The 24,848-nt window shown below is 45.5% G+C and overlaps 1 protein-coding gene and 1 long non-coding RNA gene across 13 annotated transcripts in view; one reads left to right on the forward strand and one right to left on the reverse strand.

Moving 5' to 3' along the window:
• The window catches only part of LOC130535860 (calcium-activated potassium channel subunit alpha-1-like), a 53,812-nt gene extending 29,375 nt beyond the window's left edge, over window positions 1-24,437 (reverse strand). For 7 of the 12 annotated variants that reach the window (XM_057052361.1, XM_057051347.1, XM_057051524.1 and 4 more), the window contains exons 1-3: window positions 23,536-24,437; window positions 13,326-13,469; window positions 2,323-2,384 (exon numbers count right to left, since the gene is read on the reverse strand). In XM_057052361.1, the coding sequence (XP_056908341.1) occupies window positions 2,323-2,384; window positions 13,326-13,469; window positions 23,536-23,769 (440 nt within the window). In that variant the 5' untranslated portion in view covers window positions 23,770-24,437. The remainder of the gene's footprint in view (window positions 1-2,322; window positions 2,385-13,325; window positions 13,470-23,535) is intronic. The other 5 variants (XM_057051858.1, XM_057051938.1, XM_057051611.1 and 2 more) reach the window with 3 other exon arrangements.
• On the forward strand, window positions 4,376-17,808 carry LOC130538410 (uncharacterized). The gene is made up of 3 exons (XR_008953861.1): window positions 4,376-4,619; window positions 15,620-15,705; window positions 15,921-17,808. It is a non-coding gene; the product is annotated as an uncharacterized LOC130538410 (long non-coding RNA).
• Window positions 24,438-24,848: the final 411 nt, after the last annotated feature.

The raw sequence follows: 24,848 nt of genomic DNA on the forward strand, positions 1-24,848 counted from the left end.
CAATTCTACCCCTGGTGGGCAGTAAACGCCCCGTTCCTTAAAAGAAAAACACAGTTGGGCCGCGAAAGGTGAAAGATTGATGGTACCTGCATAAGAATAGAATGTTCTGCCCTCATTCTCTGTAATGACACATCATCCCTGCAAATCCCTGCGACAGCGGACAGCAGAGGCGGCGGACCTGCTGCGCTAAATAATTAAGTTCCAGTAGGTCTGCTTTGGAAAAGCCTGTCATGGATCAACAAACGCTCTCAGCCCACAGGCACGCCTGCAGAGACAAGAATATTCCACCGTGGCTCTGATGATTCTGACAAACAAACATGATCAGGTTAAACCAAAAGCAGCTCTCTCACATTCATCAAGATTTTGGTAGCGTTGCATTTAAGGCCGCGGTAACGGGAAGACCACCAGTTTGCCCCATCAAACTGATGAACAGCTAACTGGTAATTAGCTCAGCACAAACACCTTTTTAAACCCTTTTATGTCAACTGGAGAAAATCTATTTCCCAATGTCCTCAGCCTGGACCATAAAATCGGAGGCAAATCACCGCCGACGTGGCGGCTCCTGTCTCAACCTGCTGAGCGGGCAGATCTTTGCGGGTTACCACAGACTAGTGACAGAATGCTCCACAGGAGCATTTTTTTTTTACAAACTGTAAGCATTCTTGCTAGCCAACATTAGCTCAAACTTTTGCAAAAAACAGCCTTTGTGATTGGATCATGAGAGGTTTCCTGCTAACTCTGAACCAAGGACAGTCTGCTAACATGTTAGCCCAAAGGTCTGTTTACGCCTAAGCTGACACTCGGGCTGATAGTGTCTGAGGGCATAACCAGCCCTTAAACACAGCTGCACCCCCACATCCATTCGTACGGGGGTCGTTTCTGTCCGCAGCATTGCGGTGGTCTCAGGTGCAGCCCAGTAGCAGCCTGTTCTGTTCTGTAGAGGCTGCCTACCAAGTCTGTTCTGTCTAATTTGATTACTCTCATCCATTATGGAAGCAAAAAAATAAAGGACAACTGATCCAAAAGAACCAGTTATGAGGATCAATTACAAGGGTCCCCATTTATTAATGATATAAAAACTGTTTTTGGAGAATGAATACATTTCAGACTCAAAGGAATACTGTCTGTAGCACAGAGGAGCTGCGTTCAATTGTGATGAACATCAACGTGCACGTGGACGAAGGACCTGAGAGCAGCTTTCAGGCTCCTCTGCTGGGGCTTGAGCTGCCCCTTCTGCTCTCAGACCTAAAGTGGCTTCATTCTGTCTGTCACCAGAAGCTAGGTCAGCTCATCCATCATCTAACAGCCTCAGCAACCCCCCCCCCCCCCCCCCCCCCCATCAGGACTAATTACAGGAAGAGCTGTATCCGTTACAGTCTGCTGCCCCGTACAAGACACCAGAACCCTCCCCTCTAAGGCTTCAGGTGTGGTCAAGGGTTGAAATTGGGAAGTAAATCAGCTTAATAAACCAACCTGGAAGCTGAACTGGTGAGCAAAGTGGAAGAAATATGAACAGTGACGCTGCAAAACGACTCCCATTGTTTATTTAACGCTGTCCCCTTCTTGTCCATGAGCAGGTTGAAGGGGTTAGAGGTCACCCGTCGTCATTAGGAATGCTATCGGGAACCGTTGGCGTCACCTTCTCCACACATAGATGGTGGGATGGAACTCTACCAGCGCGCATTGATGAAATAAGGTTGCACTAACAATGGGGGTCGGAGCTGCGACCTTTGACCCCTGACTATTCTGACATATAAGGCTAGCCACAGGCACGCCATCTCAGGCCCCAACGGCGATCCGATCAATCATCTTCGTAGATTTTGCCGTTTCTTAATTGTCCTTCCTGTCTGGACGGCAGCAGCTAAAGGGCCTCGCGTTTCCTCCTAGATGAGCGACGCCGATTGTTTTCTGCAGGAAATTTGCTCTTTCCGGGCTGGAAGCAGACATTTGTGCCCATTTCATCCGCGAGGACAGGCTGCATAAAAAAACCCTACACGTCTTGATACACCTTAGAGGCAAAATCTCCACTTTTAAAATAACGCTCGCCCTCCTTGACCTCTGGGTAGTTTGGGCCTTTTTCAGTGAGACGTCTGAGCAGCGTCTGTTACCAACGCTGCCGCGGGACTGCTGGTTGTCATCGGAGCGTGACCTTTCATCTCTGACCCACCTCCTTTGGATCACTGCGATGCTGCCCCGGCGTTAGTATATAACACTGAATTAGTACATGAAGGGGGTTGAAAGAGAGTTAGCGGTGATTCATCAGCCAGAGCAGAATTAGCAGCGAGGACAGTGTCAAAGGCTGAAACGAAAGAAAATACTTACTCGGAGGAATCGATGAAGTATATAACAAGAGCTCCGATGCTGAGAGCAAACACGAGCACCACCTGGAGAGAAGAGGGACGGATTAGTGGTTGATCGGTACAACGCTCAACGAGCTTAAATTTGCACCATTCGTGCGGCGGCGCTCTTCAAAGACAAAACACAAATCAAAGGCAGATGGAAGCTTGAAACGAAGCAATTTAAATTCCCCTGGCGCTGGTGTTACAGGTGAGTTTACAGGTGTTTAGCATGTTTGCTGCTAATTAACTAGCAGACCAAAATGCTGCGAGGATACAAACGTAAGCGTCGGTGTGGGGGAGCGGCGCTGACACCGACACTCATCAGCTACTGTACATACAAGAGTAAATAAACACACGAGTCGCCTCATCGTGTAAATTGGCAGCGTCAGAGTGGGCGAGGTGACACACTGGGGCTTCAGCTTTCACAGACAAACATGCTACTGCGGCGGCGGCTCATGGCCTCGGCAGCCGCCTGAAAACCGAAACCTGCGGAAGGCCGAGACCACATCAGACAGAAGGGCTGCAGGTTGAAGGGCGTAAGCTGAGATGGACAGGTGTTGGGGAACAAAGCAAGAGCCGCTGGGTGACAACAACTGTCGCCGCCACCACCGTGAGCCGGGATTAGCTGGAGACACAAAGAGTTACACAGGAAGCAAGCACAGTGGCGGTTGCTTCGGGAGGGATCAGACGCTCCGGCAGAATGGCAGGAACGTTGCCACGGAAAGACAGGTTTTACTTCCCCAACAGTGACGCAGACAGAGAGGCTTGGATGGGTCCTCTCTTTAGCGTCCTCAGACGCAGCGTCCCATTAGCTCGACCTGTCCCGGCTCCTGTCAAATACAAATGACCCGATGGGGACCGACGGGCATCCATAATGAATGAGCTCAGCCTAATTCATTTCCATGATGGGAAATTGTATCGTCAGCCTGCGAAAATGGCTCCCCAAAGACAAAATCCCCCGCCCCTCCCCCAGATGCATTTTTAATCTGACCCTCAGCCTTCCTGAGAGGGAGGAAATCTCTTTATCTGACCATCCCAGTTTAGACACTGGTAGCAACCCAAAATATGCCCAACGCTGGCAGCAGGAGGTACAAGCTGCCACATTTAGCTGCCACGAATGGTGGCAGTGCTCACATCTGGGTCTATAAGGTATCTGCCAAGCTGGCCCCACCCACATTATACTATCACTCTCCTATGTGTGTTTTTAGTATAGAAATGGGGGGGGGGGCTCCACATATAGGGATGTGTGAGGGGATGTGCTGCTTAAAGCTGATAAACATACAAATATGGAGGAGCAGACACCAACATATGAGTCATGGAGGTTTATTTAGCCCAGATATTAAGGATTCAGATTTAATAAATGACACTCAGAGTCTTTGTTTGGTCTAAATATGGAGAGTGAACGTGTCCGTTATCAAATAAAGTGAATACTGATAGAAAGTGAATGCTGATAGCTCGTCCGATTTCAATGTTGCCATTAAACTACTGAGAGTTGACGGATTTTAATGATATACAGTCAAGTAAAGTACTATAGTTTATATACTTTGATATACGATCCTCTTCCTGGTGGTGTTTTCTTCCTGTTCTGTCCTGTAAAGCTGATATTATGATCACGATAAACCTCTATCAGAAAATCAGGATTCATCTCTATGCAGATGACACCTGTTTCTATTTTAATGATGCTGGATTCTAGACATCCTGCCATTAATGCCTGTTTGATATCAAAAATAAGTGCTGCCAGTTATATTTTTACTGTTTTTCAGCAGTAACGATCAGTTGAATGAAAAGTTCTGGGTATTTTTAATCACGCTGGTGGCAAAATGTAACAATATTATTGAATCATCATATAATGTTTCCGTTGTAGTTTATATAATTAAACAGAAAATTAAAGTGTTGCTGGACATGTATACATAAAAGTAAAGCGAGAGGCCTGTTTTTAAGGTCAAAAGCACATAAAACAATCCTTTTTAATGCAGTACTGGTTTCTTTTTAAAGAATGGACTAGAGCTTTTTCCCAGCCAGCAGGGTTTGGCAGCGGCGCTCCTGCTCAGTAAATCACAGAACTCCTCCACTCTTCCTGCAGCGACTCAATCAGCTGCCAACAATAACAACAACAAGAGAAGTACAAAAGAAAACGCTGATTAAAGACAAAATGGATGAAATGACTCCACAGCAGCCCTTTGGATAACTAACCGGGCTTAACAAGGGTTCGACTAAACATGCCTGACCAACTCAGCGGTCCGGGACTCTCAGCTGCTCCCGGGTCTAAAAACAACAGAGGTCAGTTTGTTCCGTATTCTCCTAAAAGCTTTAGTGACCGTACGATCAAAGCTGTCATCGGCAGGATGCCAGAGATTGGCGCTCCCACTCGGCTAACCGCGATGATGCAAGGGTGGGCGATCTCAGGTGGCCTCTTGAGTTTTAACCAACTCTGCCTTTATAATATATAAATGTAATAATTCTCACATTTATTTACTGCTAATAAATCATTCAGGAGAAAAATGGGAATTCATTAACACCCATTAGACAGAGGGCAGAGTGATTAAATGACATGTTTTGCTTTGACGTTTGTGCGTTTTCACGTATACAGCTGCTGGAAGTGTGTGACAGGGTCTTAAATCGCCAGAGACGCCTCAGTCGTGACGACTGTCCGCGCCTAACGAGGTCTTGTTTACGGCTCCGCCGCACGTTTCATATTTTTCACAGGGCGATAACAGCAAATTAGCATCTTTACGACAGCAGCAATAAAAGTGACAGACCGCAGGCCAGATGGAAACGGAGCGCAGGTGAACATTTGAGACCTTTACAGTGTCGTTACAGGTTGGAGGTGCCGAAAAGATATGCAAGGGGACATTTGGAGCTAGGTTAGATTACAGAGATGTTGTTATTGTTTCAATATTGTTGACTGGAGAGTGAGGCAGATGGGAGATGGCTGAACTCGTGACCTTCTGATAGTTGGAGGCTCCTGACCGGGTGACTCATCCAAGTACAGGCTGTTCTTCAAGACTGTCTTATCTTTGGAATAGATTCAGGTCAACCGTCCATCTCATGGTTGTTCAATATTATCAGAATTCATTTAGTTCTACATGAAAATTAGACAAATAAATTCTGATTATAAAAAAATGATGGTGGATGTGCAGAGCTAACAGAGTAAAACTACAGTGGCTAGCTTAGCTTGCGCTGAAAATGGGTGAAATAGGGGGTTTGTTTAAAACAAGACACCAAACAGCAGCAGTCCTGAATAATGAAATACATCCTAAAGAACCCCAAATTCTCTGACATATAACCAATAACAACTGACATAACTATGAAACAAAGGCAAATTAGCAACTGTTGCTTATGCTAGTCGAAATGACAATTTTTGAGAAGTGTTTCCTTTTCTGTTGCACTTTTCTGACTTTGGAAACACCTCAATTGTAAAGTCCACCGTTCAAAAATTAGAGACACAAATCTGCATCCCACAGCTTGGACCGCCACATCTCAGCATGACAGCCAAAAATGCAACGTGAATGCTAATGAGACACTGGCTGGAGCTCCTGAAACATGGCAGAGAACAGAGGATGCTCCATAAACAAGAATAAACAGCTTCACTTACCACAAAATAAATGGTTTGTGCGTGGGTATAATATGCTTACTCACTTTATATTGATGCTAGTATGCTACCATGCTACCAAGCTGTGCTAATATCACTTGTTTCTCTTCAATCTATCAATGTTTGTTTCTGGAGAAGACCCAGGAGAGCGCCGCGTGGGAGCTCTCTGAGTAGGAAGCTTCATTCACGCTGCTGTATTTGGATGAACATGTGCATCCAGCTTAAAGCTCACTCTCAGCTTGGTAGAAGGTGTAAAGTTACTCATGGTGACACAGGAAAACAATCGGATCCCACAACGGCCATGTAGTCACTGACAACAGCAATCAAAGGGTGATAAATATTATATAATCCCCAGACACGTGTGTGTGTGTGTGTGTTGGGGGGTAGCTCACTGTGTGTGTTATGTTCATGTGTGTTGCTTTTTCTTTATCTGGTGACTGAGGGGATGCTCGAGGGTTGTTGGATCGATGACCCTCCTGGAGGTTGGGAGCGCCCCAATAAGGACATAAGGTCATAAGATCAAACTACAGAACTTCTGACTGTGCAGATCTAATACACACATCAGTTCCGGCAGCTGGAATCTTTATTTTGCGACGTACTATCATTTCTACGTATTATATTGGGTTTATGGTCATTTCTATCCGGGATGCTCCAGGCCACTGCTGATTGGTCAGCTGCCTCGGCACCTGGCTCGGGTCAGGTGGTTCTCCTCTCTAATAAAACACTCGGATTTGGTGTTTCAGATGCCCACAGAAGTAATTAAATTTGCTGGCCGAAAAGCTTTATTGACCCGACGCCGCTGACCCCAGCGAGAGATGCTGGGACGCTAAAGTGGTTTTTAATGAATCCATTTATGCATGACGGACAACCCTCCCCTCTAACCCTGCCCACCATTTAACACACCTTAACCACATATGCTGTGTGCCGGGACGTCCTGGAAAACCAACCATCCAGGCCCAGGATGTCGCTGACAGGCAGCGTCAGTGTGATGCCTGTGATGCTTGCACTCACTCGGGAGAGAAAACGGCGGCTTTAAGGGGATTTCCCCCCTCACCCCGTCAATAAAAGCAGATTATTCTTTTGTCTTCCAGGCTTTGAGAGGAGCTCCACGCAGCTGCTTCCGCCTGATTATCAGAACTCGTATTACCGCAGCTCCAAAGGGACGGACCGGCTATTCAGTAATAACTCCGCAATTTCTAACCCTGCAGGCGGGAGCTCCAACATGGAGGCACAACACTGCACTGCTTGTTTCAGAGGGCTGCTAAATTCAATTAATGGCAGATTAATGGCGTCTGCCCGTGTCACGTACAACCAACCATCGTACGTGATCGTTATAAAACTTTGGACTAAAATTTGATTTGATTTCAGAGGTAACGCGACATTAGCTTTAGTGAGCCGCATTCTACAGAGGATCCTTATTTACTGAATAAACAAAATGCAGATAAAAGTAAATCGTTCACTTTGTAATTTTCAAATGCTAAATATTGACACGACCTTGTGAGGAAACCCAGTTAAAAGGGGTTGAGGAGCACAGAGTTTTGGTACGGCCAAAAGCAATGTGGATTTCTGTTATAGATGACGACAAACAGGAGACAGAATGCAAATGTGGATGTCAATGTGAATGTGAATGATGATTCAGGAGAGTTCCATCACAGAAAATGCACCCCCCCCATCTGTTCTGAGAAAATTGCACATCCACGCACTTTAGAGGTTCCCAAACTTCCCCAGGCTTAAGCTTCCACCCGGGACCAGATAAAAGCAGAATTCTATCGCTGATGGCTTCCTGATCTTTGATCTTTGATCTTTGATCAACATTTTCATCACATTTATTGAAAACCAACTTTGTTAAGGCTGATGCCATCCAAACGTGGTTTATAGAGTTAAAACCACTGAAGGAACTGGGATCAACTTAAAACTGAAGACTAGAAGTTTCCTCAAAGCTCCGCAACTGTCGCCTGGAGCTGCTGCTACGATTGCGTCGTCCAGTTGATGAGGGAGCAACAGCAGCCAGTTAAAAGACGCCTTCGCTGACGTCGGCAGGAGGGAGCAACGCTGCACGAGGGATTAGACAGTATGGAAAAAAAGAACAAACATCTTGGGAATAAACCAAAAGATAACACATCTGGAGATGTTCCTTCAGCCAACGTTGGATGTAATGATAATATTAGGAGATTGGGAAAGTTAGGTGACGGCACTGGTGGGAGTTTTACTTATGAGCACAAGTTGGTTCATCATTTGCAAATCCTTTTCCATCACAATTTGGGAAAAAAACCAAAGGATCTGCTGCTATTTGGGTGTTTTTGTGGGCGAACCCATGGAGGGACCCTGATCACGAGTCCTCTCCTAGTAGGAGCCACAATGGTGGATAATGAGCGTCATGCTCCTGAGAGTTTGAACGGGTCCGCGGGGTCTCGGCGGCTGCTCCCGCTTCCTGTTTCGCTCCGTATCCTAGCATCACCCACACGGAGCTCCGAACCCCGGCAGGGTAAAAAAAAAAAAAAAAAGCCACAAAGATAGTAACAAAAGAGACGATGCAGCAGGAGAACAACTCTGGAGCCCCTGAGGAGCAACTTTTTTCCATCTCGACTGAAGAAAAACATCCATCCAACACAGATGAATAAGCCCAGAGACATTTGGAGTCAATGGACATATTGGACAAATAATTAAAAGATAATCAAGCTTAAAGCCCTTAGAAACCAGATCCCTCCTTAAACCCTTAGCAGTGTGTGCTTCATTTTGTATAGGCTACACTGTAATGACGCCGGGCCTGAAACCCAATCCCCTGTTTGACACGGCCAACCCCATAGAGCGTGCATTCTCGTGCAGGCTGTAAAACGGCCGCGTCCTTAGCAGGAGCATCGGGTCTTTCACCTATCTGAAAAGAGAAGAGGCTTTAAAGATGGAGCTCTTTCTCCTGCTGCAGTTTACAGCTAATGTAGCGCGGCGGCTAAGCCACGATTTAAGGCATCCTGGACACAATCCAGCCTCTCTCACAGTGGAGCATAAAGAGCTTAGGATGGGGGGATGGAGGCGCCTCCTCTGCCAGCCTAAATATGAACAGGTCGCATTCAAGAGGAGGAAGCTGACAGATTACAGACGCCGATATAAAAGTAAATATAAATGTGCCTCCCTGTCACAGTCGTAATGACTCGCCTCTCCAGGATTCAGAGAGGAGTTGACGCCAGCACCGACGGCAGGAACCAGAGATTCGCATCATGTCAGTGAACCTCCTGCAAACCCCTCTGCCAACATGACGTGTGGCTCGGCATAAATAGCAGAATAAAATGGAGGAGGGTCCGGTTGGAAGCAGCGGCTGCAGAGACGGCGGCTTTTCCTGCCACAGGAAACGGGAGATGAGTCCGTGATGAGTTGGGAATGCAGAGAGGCGGACGGGTCGTTGTGTCGCTAATGACCGCTAATGAAATCTGGAAACTCGAGGATGTTTACAAGTTCTCTTTAGAACGTTACCTCATGAATAGACTGAAGAAAGTGACCCGAAATGGTCCCGGTTCTTGCTGGGGCTGAAACAATTAACAGTCAAGTTAGGTTTTTTTTTTTTTAAAAAGTCGTGTTCTACACAGTTTGTGCTTCCTGTCTGATACAATCTGCTTTGGGCACTGTTGAGAATTGTCTTTATCTTGTTATGTGTTTCACCATATGTTCCTGTCTTCTCTTAGAAGTTAGGCAAGGTAGACTCATTAGCAAATGTAATAAAGAACAGAGACATTCCATTCACAGGGTTGTTGTTTGTTCCACTTTAATCTCAGGACCAGTCAGGCAGGGGGTGTTAAACAATCATTGTAAACAGGACATCAGGCTGGGGTTGATGATCTTAATTGCATGAAGAATGGGAACTTTGATCTGGCCACCTGGGAAAATAATGGAAAAGAAGGACTCTACCAACACCAAATGGGACTGGAGGAAGAGGACGAGGTCATCCCAGCAGGGGATCTGGATTGGATTGCATGAACATTGTGAATTTGCATGTGTGTTACTATAAAGGACTGGGCCAAGGGATAGTTAGGTTGTCAGACTTCATGCCCTGACAATTAACTCTGTTGTTGCTAGGGTTATGAACTGGCCCGGAGCTCTGTAATATTTGTATCTCGAATTGGTTCTATTGTTAAAATACATTTTGAAATTGCCATTTTTCTTCTTGAAGTCTTCATTCAAAGAACACGCGGATTGGCAGCTACACTTGAAAGGTATTGCGATCCAACAGCACGCTGACGCGCTTTCAACGTGTTCCCTGCAGAACCGTGACCCGCTTCAAGGACGCTCCCGATATGAGCCGCGATGCCGTCATCGGAAACTCAAACATGACGCTGGAAGAGCCGGTTTCCATGGTGCTGCCTTCGCACGCCACAAATTTCAATTTCAGGTTCAGCAGCTTTTCCAGGAACACCGTCTTAGCTTGAGGTGTTAGCATGTTAGCCTTAGAGTGGGTACCATAAGGGTAACCTTGATATGTACAAATTAGAATATTCCAACCAATACTTCTCAGGTCTCAGGAAGGTCGGTAACATATCTGGAGACACGTGGCTGGGGACAGAAGTAAGACAACAACAGTTGCACGTGGCGTTTCCTTCTAGGAAGCCCAAGAAAGATGGGGGCCTGGCAGCTGCCGCCGCCCCAAAAATAGCGACGAGCTCAGAGGCAGGCGGCGAGCCCAGCGACGCCCCCACGTTGTTCACTCCGCCATCCTCCTGGCACCAGAGTCCACAGGTGGCACAAGGCCCCCTCCTCGACACGTCCCTAGAATCTGCTCCATCTGGCGTCCCAGCTGCAGCCAGGAGCGGACTGGGAGCGCGAGGGAAAGGGCACGGGCAGCAGCGCTCTCAGTCATGTCGAGGATAAGTGCTTCCATCACTTTATGGGCATTTCTGCGGTTACAGCACAGCTACCAGCGCCCACACAAGTGTTTACTGCTTTCCCTCATCAGGCAAAAAGCTTTTCTGTGTTGCGGTCCGACGGCTCGGCCCGTGGGGGAGGACGCCACGTCATCCCCCGGCTGATGAAAATGTCTGCCTGACCCACCGATTATTTACTTCCCATCAGTTTTCCCTGGCAGCGGTCACCTCAGAAAATGGCTCTGTCCCCTTGACACCTAATAGGACTTCCCCCGCCTGCTGACCCTCCCCACGCATCACTTTTCATTTGTCCACCGGTGTTGACGGGAGACGAGAGACCACCGGACGCTTCTCAACGCAGAAAAAAGATCTGAGATCTTTCCAGGGTGATAAACGGCGCTGGCGAGTGAGGAATACCGCAAAGGACACACGAGCGTTTACGGTCTACAGTTGGTTTGTTTCAATCAGCCCAAAAGAGTGAATATTTACTCAATCATCACACATGTAAAGAAAATAAAGCATTTACATTTACAATGAATCCCCCAAAGATCAAAGATTCACATTTGTATCAAACTGAGACGCAAAGCACAGAAGGGCTAAGGGTCTCTCAGCGGGGGGGGACATCATTGGAGGGACAGACCGTCCTCGACAGGAAGTGGATACGCGGCACTACAGGAGGCTCGCAGTGTTTCTCGGCGCAGCTACAAGCTGCAGCCACCCGAAGCAGCTCTGTTTGTTTTGACAGTCAACATTAGCATGATGCCATTTATGATGAACTGGACGGGTGGCCCTGTAGAATGCAACTGTGGGGGTGGGGGGGCAGATATAATAATGCATGTACTGACAGATGGGACGCTCCTGTGTCCCCAATCTGCGCGCTGCTGCATGTGGCTGATGTGAAATTAGAAGATCTGCTCCCTAAATAAACCGTACGGACGTAAAGGTCTTAAGAAAAGTGCCGTCCAAGCTGTCAAATGTTGCAGCTCTCCTCATTACGAGCCGCAGCCTGGATCCATATATGAAGTCCACAACTTCGGTTTGACGGTAAATTAAATTAGGAAGCAGGCTGTCCGCGCCTCCCTGGAGACCAGAAAGTTTTGCAACACATCAATTCAATGCTCGACGGGCATTTACTAATGAATGAAAATGAACGCAGGGAATACATTATGAAACACACAATCCATTTGATAGCTTTTCCTCCTTTCAGATGGCCTAGAAAGAGGCTTTAATGCCCCCACGCCACCACCCAAACAGGCTGACATACAAAAACACATCTGCCCTGTTGAGGTAAGCTGCAGTTGCCATGGTTGCAGACGAACACGGGCTGAACACTTGTGTGTACAGTCAGCACTGAGACAGGGCGAGCGCACACGCACACACACATACACACACACACACACACCCACACACACACACACACACACACACACACACACAGGGTGGGATGATGGGAGGGTTGGCCGTTCAATGATACTCTGATAGGTGCCGAGCTGACATTTACGTCTGCGTTAGCGTTAGCAATACCAAGTTGATGACATTAGCCGTCACGTCGTCTGTGCTCAGGTCAGAAAGATACGCAGGAGAGATTCAGCATGAATCCAGCAGGGAGGGAGGAAAAGGAAGCCCAACAATGTGCAGTAATCTCTTTTAATGGTTGATGCTATTGAAAATATGCCGATCAGCCATTAAACTTGTGATAATGGGTGCAGACAAAGCCGCTTGGCGTCTCCTCTCATGATGTTTCATTTTTGTCTGTTTTGCTAAAAGCTGACAACAATATCGTGGTTTCACAGTGTCAATAATTAAGATTTATGGTATAAGATCAATTGCTGCTCTCTGATATGCACAGTTGTTTTAAGCAAAAAAAAAAAACATTCGAAAAGAAAAATTTACCAACCATTGGTGATGTTCAGTAGATAATCAAAACTTTTAATTGGAGGTTTTGGCCTCAGATCTCTCGTATTACAATTTAATATATTTTTTAAAATGTCTCAAACTAGAGTCACCTTTAAACGCTGGATTACATCTGAAGATATCTAATAACAGTAAAATAACCATGACTGAGGTATGCATTGATTGAATGTTCTGAGATGATAAAGTACAATGATTCTAAAACAGAAGTAGCCGTCTACCTGAGTAGCTAATCCAGCTAATGTCCTCTATATACAGTTTGGGGGGGAGGGGGGTACTCCTCTTTACACACAAAGATGTTCAGTGAATTCTCCAGACTGAGCAGCTTCTCCATGATGGCATCTCCTCGGCTGACCTAATGCTACAGATAAACTCTACAAATCCCTCCTGTCTGGGTCTGTTTCTCCCATGAAGGGCCATGTGATCTCAGTCTCTCCTCCTGTCAGACAGAAAGGATCTCATCCTCTGGTCTATCCTAAATAATAAACATTTTTCACTAACAGACGAGATAATGCAGTTCAACCTGAGCGCCTTGCACGTTTCTGCGTCTGTGATCAGCTGTCAGGTTTCATCTACAGCCGCCCGACGTGTCACTCACAGATGGAGCTAAAGGTGACGCCTGTCTGGACTCACCAGGACCCGCCCCGTCAGCGTCTGAGCCGATATCATGACTCCGGCCCAGTCTTTGACCGAGGTCATCCATCCCACCTCGCTGGCCGTTGTGTCGTCCTTGTCAGTGCGCTTGATGCCATCGCCGGTGGTGACACGATGGACCTCCTGATTTAGAGAAAAGGACAGTGGATAATACCGTTACAGCTCTTATATTTGTAGCCCCAGTTGTTGTTGTTATGTTATATGGCTTTAAACGTTAGGAGTAGAGTGCCTTAGACCGCTTTAGATAAGATTGCATCATGTTTTAAATCCAAAAACACTATTTAGATGGACTCCCAAATGGACAGAAGTGTATTTAATATGATAATGTGGCTGCTCTAACTAAAATATATTTGACTTCAAGACAGACGAAAGTGCAAGACAGAGCTGTTCCAGTGACAGTTACAAGATAATTAACAAGAGAAAAAGCAACTGGGGAGTGCACACCTCCCCCAAAGAGGGACAAACAGACAGACGGACGGACGGACAGGAAGCTTTGATCTTTGGATGATCAAAGGTCAAAGTCCACCCGGAACATCACCAAAACGTCATCTGTTTCTTGGCCCGTTCCCTGAATATTCCATTAAAAGCCTTTCAGATTTTTGAGTTGCCCGACAACCAGACAGACAGATGCCACCTCCTTGGGTAATGGTGATAAAAGCATGGTAACACCTGATCCAGTCGATTTATGAGCGCATCAGGTGTGAATATGAGTGAGGCGAGTCCTCAGAAACAAGGCACCCGGACAGCATTTTTTTAGGGGGGGGTTCTGAAACACTGCACAGCCCAACTGAGTGCAGTCTCAACATCTCCACAGCCCCACCTGCCGTCCTGCATCGTCCAGTGGCGTCATGCCCACAGTGATGCAATGCTTTGAGCACTGGACCACATCAAATCCAATTTGCATACTAAGATAAACAGGTCATCTCAAAAGAGGATGCTCCTCATCCTCAACAATTACCCCCCCCCCCCCCATCCTTCTAGCTGGTTATAAGGCTGAACTACCTTGGGCTCAGCTCCCAACTTTTCACATCTTGGACTTCCCGAGGTCCCAGAGTGTGTGCATGGACAAACCCTGGTCCGCCAACCTTGCCTGTGTGCTCAGCTCCTTCCTCTACTCCCTTTTCCCACACAAGTGCATTTCTATGCACTTTAAGTTTTGCAGATGATGCCACTGAGATAGGTGTGATCTCATAACCTGAAAGTCTCTAGGGAGGAGGCAGGGCTCCTGGAATGCCATGGTGGGGCTCCTGGAATGCCAGACAAAGGAGGTAATCTTGGAATTCTGACAGGGTGACAGAAGTGACCAGACATCTGCAGTACACAAAAAGGGCACCCAGAGGTTCCACTTCCTTCAAATCTCAAGAAAGCTTCCCTGCTGCAAAACCTGCTCATCAACTTCTCCAGGCACGCCATCGATTCCTTCATCACACACTGCACAGCAGCTTGGATCTCCAGTTGTACGCAAGACAAAAAAGCCCTCCATCGAATCATCAAACTGCCCAGCGGATCATTGTCATCCAGCTCCCTACACTAGAGGAGATACGCCATGCACGGTGCACAGGCAGAGCAAGTAAAATACTGTAGGCCCAACAGCAGGGGTGGGCAAATCCAGTCCTCGAGGGCCGTATCCAAACCAGACTTTCTGTCCTACAGGTAAATACTTTCACCTGGGGTTCCATTTACCTTGGTGAAAGCGGTTTCTCCCTAGTAGGATAAAAAACCTGGCCATCATGGATTGGACTTGCCCATCAGAGGAGGTCAAATCCATTCCTCGAGGGTTGAATTCAAGCCAGGATTTGCATCCTACCAGGCAGGAAATGCTTTCACCAAGGTAAATGGAACCCCAGGTGAAACTGTTTACCTGTAGGACAGAAAGTCTGGCTTGGATACGGCCCTCGATGCCCACCCCTGCCCAACAGCATCCGGGTCACAGGCTCTTTACTCTGGTGCCATCTTGGAAGCGATAGAGGACAACACTATCGTTACCGTCACGCGTGGTGTATCATTTTGCTACTTGTTGTACGATGATTGGACCTTGGTCAATACTACCCTGTTGTACTTTGCTGCTGTCTATACTTTGTGTGTATCTAATTAGATTTTGTTTCTGTATGTATTGTTGTATATCCAGACGCTATATTTAAGTTAGTTGCGCTTAGCTACCCTGTGGATCTGTTGATCTGCTCCAAACGATATCTGACTGCATTTGTACAATGACAATGGTTCTATACTAATCTAGTAGACTCCAGTTTAAGGTACTGTTTTTTTATCCTCAGAAACAGATATGGAAGGCTGTGTGTGTGTGGTGACCAGGCTGGAGTCCGCAAGAGAGCCCACGCACGTTCACGCTCACATGCGATCGGTAAACATACAGAGAGAGCGGCAAAGAGGCTCCAGGAGTGTATCCATGGCAGCCACCGAGCTCCTGGTGTTTCTGCTCCACTGAGTGGGCTGCCTGCCTGTCTCTCTCTTCATATGTCTGTCTCTCCATCTGCCTGCCTGTCTCCCTCTTCATACGTCTGTCTCTCTGTCTGCCTGCCTGTCTCTCTCTTCATACGTCTGTCTCTCCGTCTGCAGGGACTGGCACAGTTAACAGAGCAGGAAATGGAGACAGAATACAGAGGTTAGCCTGCAAGCTAACGCGACCCCGTCTCCTCACCCTGTGACTCCTCCTCCTCCTCCACCTTCACAGTGTCACACATCATTCCCCCGGGGGGGGCGGTCTTTCTTCCAGGCATGTGGGATTAACTGATTCATTTTACACTGAGGGGAGGAAAAATAGCTGTGTATAGAGTTTCCATTCACACGTGTAGCATGCGTGCTGCCAGGCACTCTTTTCTGTTATGGTGTTAATGCCCCACATCGCAATTTGCCACATTCTCCAGGTGCAGAACGGAGCTATCGTGCCCCCTATGACACGGCATCGGCTTCAAACAACTTGTGACATGTCAAAGCCATTCAACATGTGCCGTTCTCCCGCGTTGCCATTAATCTTTAGGATGCCGGAGTGACGGCCATCCTGGTTGTGCCTGGGTAGCAGCTGTTCACAGGCGGGCTGGTTTTAGATGAAACAAAGGGAAAACTGATGTGACCCCCCCAAGGCTAACAGTATTCTCATGTGTCATTGGCTGCTTAGCCCCTCCGAAACCAAGAGTATCAATACACACTTCCTGTCCTAATAGACTTAAATCAATAACTGATAAACACTTTCACCAAATAGGGCCTTTTCAAAGGGTTAATCATTTTAACAATTCCAGCTGGACATTTCAATTCTGTATTTACTTAAATTTCTTTTAGAAAATTAAAAAACAATCTGCCACACTATGTAGTGCCTTTATGACCTATTTTTAATGTGTAACAAAATTGGACCTTGTGTTTAGATATAATTTGATTTAATATAATTTGCATTGTTTGTGAATAGTGCCCCTCTCAGAACACCTGTCAACACTGTTAAAAGGAATCCAGCCTAGAATAAAACTGTCTTTTTTATCTTTACATTGTTTCAGTATTAAATGAAGAAAAAAAATTATTCTTGACAGCAAAGCTCTGGAGAATCAACGTTAAATCTCACTTTTAAATCCCCTTAGACAGAGCAGAGTGAGTGGATCAGACTGAGAGCTTAAGGCTAAAAGGGGAAATAATAACATGCTGTTTGCAGCCTGTTGAATGAATGTGAATCTGCAACAAATGTAGCTTCATTGGCAGCTGTTTCTAACAGAACAGTGGTTGCTGGTTCTTTGAAAGAGGGATCAGTAGCACAAAAGTAGCAGCTAGTATATTTACTTCAATTTTAGAAGGAAACAAGTGAAAAAACAAGAAACACATGTTTTATCTCAAAATGTTACTTTTCTGAAAGGGATAAAGTAATTTCATTGCAAATCATGACTTTAATAACACATCCTAATACAAACGGTTTCAGAAAAATGCATTTCAACTTATGATCAAAAATGGATTTAAAGGCAAAGAAATACAGAATTCTTGGGATAGTTTTGTTTGGTGTCATTTTGGCTGTTTTGATGGGTTTCTTTTGTTGTATTAGTCGTGTTAATGTGTCAGTTTGATTTATGTTGCTGTTGATGTTGTATTAATCGTGTTTGCTTTGATGCTTTGTTAGTTATTTTTATGTTGCTTTCATTCTTTTGATGTTGCATTAGTAGTATTGACGCTGCGCTAGTTGTTTGCTATTGAGCCAATTGCTTTAATGTTGTGTTAGTCATTTTGATGCTGTGTTAGTTCTTTTGATGTTGCATTAGTTGTATTGATGTGTTAGTTGCGATGTTGAGTCAGTTGCTTTGATGATGCGTTTGTAGTATTGATGCTGTGTTAATTCTTTTGATGTTGCATTAGTTGTATTGATGTGTTAGTCGCGATGTTGAGTCAGTTGCTTTGATGATGCGTTTGTAGTATTGATGCTGTGTTAATTCTTTTGATGTTGCATTAGTTGTATTGATGTGTTAGTCACGATGTTGAGTCAGTTGCTTTGATGTTGCATTTGTAGTATTGATGTTGTGTTAGTTCTTTTGATGTTGCATTAGTTGTATTGATGTGTTAGTCGCGATGTTGAGTCAGTTGCTTTGATGATGCGTTTGTAGTATTGATGTTGCGTTACTTCTTTTGATGTTGCATTCATCATATTGATGCGGTTTTGATGTTTGCCAGTTGCTTTGATGTGTAAGTCATTTTGATGTTGCGTGAGTTGCTTTGATATTGTGTTAATCACATTGATGCGTTTGTTGTGTTGATATTCGTGATGATGTTCTACACGTCAGTTTGTTTCGGTCTGTTTTGATGTCGTGTTAGTAATTTTGATTCAGTTCCTCTCCAAATGGAAGGTATGCGGCAGCCAGTGATTGTTAGCAAATTAACTCAAAAAAGTCTAAGTGGATTTGAATGAAATTCATGGAAAAGTATTAAATTTTGGCTGTGTTCTGGACTATGTTCTGCCTATCGTATGTTATGATGTTAGTTTTGAGTTGCATCATTGGTGTTAATGTTTGTTTCAATGCCCTTTAGTTGTTCTATTCAGTGTTGTGTGAGACTTGCTGTGTAGTTTAAAGCTAAATCTAGCCAGTAGTCTTAATTGGCACCATGCCCTTATCCTCAAGTCCTCTGATTGCCCACTGAAACACAAGGCAGAGTTAAAAGACTAATCATTCGTGATTTGGGACAATTACTTTTGTTCAATGGGGTCAGCCTGGAGATTTCATCTTAAGGTCACCGGCAGGATGAGAGCCAGTTTCTGACATTTAAAGAAATAATTCATTGGAGCAGAAAAGGCTTCGTCAGAAAGGTGTGTGCTCAGGTTATCTACACATTAAAGGGATAGTTAACTTCCTCTCCATTCTACAAAAATAGAAGAGATAAATTTTTAATGGTTGCAGACTCCAGAAAAGAACATTCAGTCATTAGGTTCTTTCAGGCGGCACATCTTTGTCACCTTGATCAATAGTCTCCGTCTCCAATTTTAAGATTAACCACCGTCCCTAAATCTTGCTGATGCCGAAGGTCATCAAACACCACCGTTAACCTATTTTCAGGGACATGAGATCATTCCACAAAGTGTAAGAACATTAATCTCAAAGAGCATATGGTTGGTGACCAAACATCTGAATAAAGAATTTTAAAAACACAATCTTTTAAAAATAAATCCAACCCCTGAGCCAGTCTCCTTAGTTTTGCTTTTACCTAGCTGCTAATATTAGCTTCCGAATACTTTTCATTATCATTTTTAAAAATGCCTATTTTATTTACCGTAATTTCCGGACTATAAGCCGCTACTTTTTTTCTACACTTTAAACACTGCAGCTTATTCTACAGTGCGGCTTATTTATGTTTTTTTTCATGGCGCACTATCACAACTATTGTAAATCAGTCATTTTTACTAACCCTCATCAACATGGAAAATACTAGAAGAAAAGCATATGATGCGACTTTTAAGTTAAAAGTTATCACTCTGGCGGTTGAAGAAGGAAATCGAGCTGTCGCGCGTAATCTTGGCATAAATTACGGTAATCAATGGCGAGAAGGTGGAGACGTCCGCCTGAAGAACTGATCCAAAGCAAAAAGACGACAGAAGCTTTTAGACGTAAACATCGCAGGTGGCCCGAGCATGAAAACGTTCTGGAAGACTGGGTCAACACACAGAGAGCAGGCGGCCGCGGTGTTTCTGCTGTACAAATCAGACGGAAGGCAAAAGCAATCGCCACCGCAATGAAAATAGAAGATTTTAGAGGTGAACCATCGGGGAGTTTTAGATTGTTTATTGTTTGAGTAAAAAAGCATAAACAGCGTAATTTGTGTGTAGCTGATACAAACGTATATTTCACGGTAGCTGCATTACAGACACCGTTAGAAAAAAAAAAAATTACCGGTACAATATATTTATGTTGCTAAGCGGATTAAATTAAAAGAAAAGTTAAAAAATCCTGACGTGATGAAAATTGGATTTAAGGTCTCTGTATAAACATACAAGTGAAAAGAGTGGCTGTTGTTTCTTACCTGTCTGTCACTTGTCAGTGTATCGTATCTTACGGTAATAAAAACATATACCGGTACTGAATGTTTTCGATCTAATTTTTCATATTACTACGTGGGATACCTGCGGCTTAAAATCCGGTGCGGCTTGTATAAGTACAAAATTGATTTTCTTTCTAAAATTAGATTATGCGGTTATTCCAAATCTTCCTGCGTGAATTCTGGAAAGGTTTTTGAATAAAAGCCAGTGAAATGTTTTAAATATAGCCCCAAAATAGCCATTGGACCGCCCGTAGGAGGCTAACAAGGAACCATTTATTTCACAATAAATTGGCTACTGTCAAATCTGCTTTGGAAAATGACTGAGAATCGACCCCAGCTCACCCTCTGGACAGTCTCTTTCTTTGAGATGGGCAGGAAATAGCCACCGTACATCAGAAGCAGACAAAGAACCCATTTCATCGATTTTGTCGGAACACAGAATAGCAGAAGCTGCTAACACTGGGTTCATGATGGCCAAAACCCATCACAGCATCCGTCAGTCGTCGCTGGCACCGGCCAGTTAGTTCCTGAGGTTGTTTCAGCCTGTTTCTGTTGCGGCTACGTTACGTCCACCAAGGTCATGATGCTATAAAATACAATCATCTAGATGTAATAGCACAATTAATTACTAGATTTTAAACACTTTGTGGCGGAAAATATATCTCTGTAAATAATCGAGAACCTTAGATCAAACAGGTGACATGGCAAGGCTCCTGGCAGCTGCTAAATTCAGCTCAGACGTGACGAAACGTGGGTTTCATAAAGGCTGCACGTGCAAGATGGCTCATCCTTTAAGGAACATGATCCCAAATTAAAATGAAGGTGCGGAAAAAAACCGATAAACTCGAACGAATGGAACCTAAAGGGTGGCAGTTATGAAAAGAGTGCTTCTTATTAAAGAAAAAGGACACGTCATTCTTCCAGGAACAGGAACCGCATCGTTGCGACTGTCCAAAATTATCCATCTTTCATTTGTGTTCAGCTGACACGCGCTGCGTCCCAGATGGTGTTCAAATTACGCAAGAAGAGCAGATATTGTTCATCGAGCTGCATGAAGAGTCAGTTAAAACACATTAAAGGGAACACTGATAACAATCGGTGCAAAGGGGCCCCGAGGGCGGAAACGTACCAAGACTTTAGCAAAAGGAGTCAACATCAGCATTAAAACGTGCTGCCTTCAGGTCCTCAAACAACGTGAGGATTTCAAGTGCACCTCGGTGAAGATAATGGATCCTGAGCGGGAGTTTCAGAATTCGTATGACAATACCGCAACATGCACGTGTGCGTGTGCGGTTGTGCTACACAACTATACCGACTTCTAATTGCCACTGTTGCGTTGTGAGCAGCTGTCTCATAATTGCAGTATTTCAGATGGCGCTTAAAAGCACCATCAGAGCGACTCATCACCTTATCACCTTCATTCTCCCTTGCCCCCCCCCAACACACAAACACACACAGAGCCCTGATGATTCGAAGGCCACCGACTCACTGCCAGGAGACGCAAGCAGCACTCTGTGCCGTGCACAGTCAACAGCATCCATTTATAGACTGCATTCAAATTAAAATGCATTTATGGAACAGCCGACCAGGCTCTGAGCATTTGCAACTGTCAAACCACCAGGAGCCAGTCACCCCGATGGCTGCACAGCTCCACACTGAACCACATTTCAAAATAATAATAATAGAAAAAACTTTTTAGTATTAAATGCACTAAACAAACCAGAACAATTGTTTTCAGCGGTGCTTTCTGCTATGTGCTAGCATTAGCGTGCTAATACTCTTCACCGTAGTGTTGAAAGAAAAGACAAGGTTTAGCCCGGACTTCTTTAGCTGGTCGCAGGTGGTCTTTGTAACCGCTTTGACAGGTCAAGTTGGAGTTTAAAACGGCGCCAAAAGAGTCGTTTCCAACCCATTAGCCCCTCTGTGAGGCTAACAGGGAGCATCATTTAAGTCACAGCAAAGTGGCTACTGTCAAATCCGCGTTGGAAAATGCCGTGGATTCTCCCTCTTGCCCTCTACCCTTCGATAGCACCTCGTTACTTCTGCGGCACAGTCTGTCTTTCTTCAGACAGACAGGAAATAGCCGTCGTATATGAGAGGAAAACAAACACAACGGTTTCATCGATAACGTCGGAGAACTCAGAAGCCACTAACATCGATGGTCAAGTCCCAGTCCCTCTGGAACCATGCGGTGGGTTGACGAGGGGGTCAGTTTGAGTAATGGCTGTAGTCTTCCAGACAGATAACGGTTTCATTGATCACATCGCGGTGGGGGGGGGTGGGGGTGCAGAGTTAAAGACCGTCTCCAGGGGCAACAACCTGGATACCACAAAACTGACGACCAACTCCCACGAGGGAACAATGCCCTGTTTTTGGGCTGATAATGACATGTACAGATGGGGAGGGGGTTGGGGGGGGCTTCTTCCAACATAACCTGCTTCCTTTCACAGCCAAGACAACTGCAAAACTGAGTGAGATTTACTCTTATAATGAAATCCTGCGCTTCCTAGTTGCTTAGCAACAAAAACACTGATTCATTTGGCAGGGAGCGTGCGTGCCTGACACTGCATTTCTGACACTTTGGAGGGAGGCTGATTCCTGGAGGGGTGAAAAGGGACGCCAGGAGTTGGGAAATCGATGCCAGCAGAGCAAAAGGCAGCGAGGGGAGGACAGAAAGCGGAAGGATGAGGCGTCTCTGGCCGAGTCCCGCCGAGCGGCACAACAGGTGGGCGGAGCTCGCCAGTCAATGCACTGAGGGACGTCGCCACACATTCCTGTGTAGTCACACAGATGCAGAAATCCTCAAACAACACATAAAACACTCTCCTCCCTCCTAAAGTAACATTCCTTCACGCTCCAGCAGCACAGTCACCTAAACAGCCGCCCTGGGCATCAAAAGTGAGTAAACACTGAGTTCACTGCTCAACCGACTGTCAAAATACAGAAGAAACCTGTTTTAAAGCACCTGGTAGTCTGGAGTGGATCCAGGACGGATGTAAAAACCCCAAATCACAAAGCTCAGATGATGTCAGGGTGCTGCCTTGAACATAACGGCACTTAAACGCAACACAGGTGATCACTGGGAGTCCGATTATGACAGTATGTGACCCCTGTGACCCCCCCAGTCATCTATTTCTGACTGAAACAGGCAGAGAGGGACCGTCAGTGTATCCAGGAAGTGACGCCAGAAGGCATTAGGCGAACGATAATCCTAATTTTTTTTAATTTGAGAAAGGAATTTCGCTTTTTCGAAACCCTTTCAAATTAATCCTCACTCACAAAAGCAGCCGCAAAGAATGCAACAAACTGCTACAATAACGGCGAAATATTTAATTCGAAGTAAACATTTTTCATCGCAGTATGGGACCATTTAGAGCCCTTTAAATTGCGTTGATTACAATTTAACTTTAAATAATTGAACTTTTAATCTGAAGTGATGATCCAAAAGGAGGTTTTACATGTAAATATCAGCAGGTTGGTCGAGAAAACCTCTTTTTTTAATCAAAATAACTACTTTTCAGTTCATTTTGAAATTAAAAAAGGGTCTCGAACACTGATTTATAGTTATTGCAGCTCAGGAGACAAGAATGATGGTTTTAATTAGGAAGACAGCTCTCGAACACGTTATCACGCAGTGTTGACTCACGGGGTGTTTCACCTTCTTCTTTCACCTTACCTTCTTTTTGGCATTACAGTGGCAGCACACGGTCCAAAGATATTTCAGAGTTCTCCACAGGAGGATTATGAAAAGACCCCCAAAAAAAGTGACCATGGAGGAGGCGAGGAAAGCCCACCACATCCGCTGGCCGTTGCTGTCACAGGGCACATCTGGGGAAAACGGGATGATCACGTTCATCTTGGAAATGTGGACCGAGGGGTCCGGGTTGAATTTATCCCGATTTTTAGACATTTTTTTCTCGGATCCTGGACTGCTGCCAGCCTCCACCCACAAGATATCAAGTCGACTGGGATTCAGGCGCTTGGGGGAGCTCCGGCCAGCGCCCCCCGATGCCCCAGCGGCCCGGCCATGTTTAAGTCGTCCGCCGGCCGCTCCTCTACCGTCTCATCGGGCTTCTTTAGCCGGGAGTAAAAGTTGACTCGACAGCACAGACCCCGAGAGGGAATAATGATGAGAGGAGGGGGAAAAAAATCTTTCCAAATTCAAGATGCCATATCAGTCAAAGCGCGTTCGTAGCTGGCGATTCGCGTCATCCATCGATCTGCGCGTAAATATATCAAATTTTCACCAACTCTCCAGATGCGCGCGGCTCTCCCGACGGCGTGAGAAGGGCGCCCTGATGGAGCCGGGCCGTGCGTGCGGCTCCTCGCCGTGCGACGGTTCCACTCTGGGCTCCACCTTGTTGAAGAGCGCAGCTTTCCGCGGCCTCTTTACTCCAACTCCGCGGCGCGGCGCGCACTGTTGAATGCGCTCCGCGCGTCAGAGGCGCGCCGGTTAGCGACCTTTCTGAAAAGGATGCTGGAAGAGCACAACGCGTCTGGTTTTCCAGTACTTACAGGAACAGCTGCTTTCTGCGGCCGCGCGTCTCGTCATTCGTTTGGGAGATGGCACCGCAGATTTACAGGTAGTGGAGGGAGGAGCCATCGGCGGCAGGCGTCCACCCCAATGTCCAGTTATTTATAGTGACACCTCCATCAATATTTCAGGACTCCAACTTGGATCTTACAGCGAATTTGCGTTAATGACAGTCGCAGCTTTAAAATTACGTTTGTCGGGAAGTTACTATTTACTTCGTGCTTAAAATGGGCAGTTTCGGTCCGTTTTATGGAATTGTCTGCCACTTTTCTTTTGGATCATTTATTATGAGCGATTAGGCAGGATGAAAGAAGTGTTTTTGTTCCATAAATGTTACTATATGAAACACTTTAATATTTAATTGGTGTACCCTTAATATTTCACCGCTTTGGATAAAAGCCACAAAATAAATCCAGCGGACACAACTGAATCACCTCAGAATATATTTTGTAAAA

Source organism: Takifugu flavidus, chromosome 1 (assembly GCF_003711565.1).
Source record: "Takifugu flavidus isolate HTHZ2018 chromosome 1, ASM371156v2, whole genome shotgun sequence".
In the NCBI taxonomy this organism is placed as follows: domain Eukaryota; kingdom Metazoa; phylum Chordata; class Actinopteri; order Tetraodontiformes; family Tetraodontidae; genus Takifugu; species Takifugu flavidus.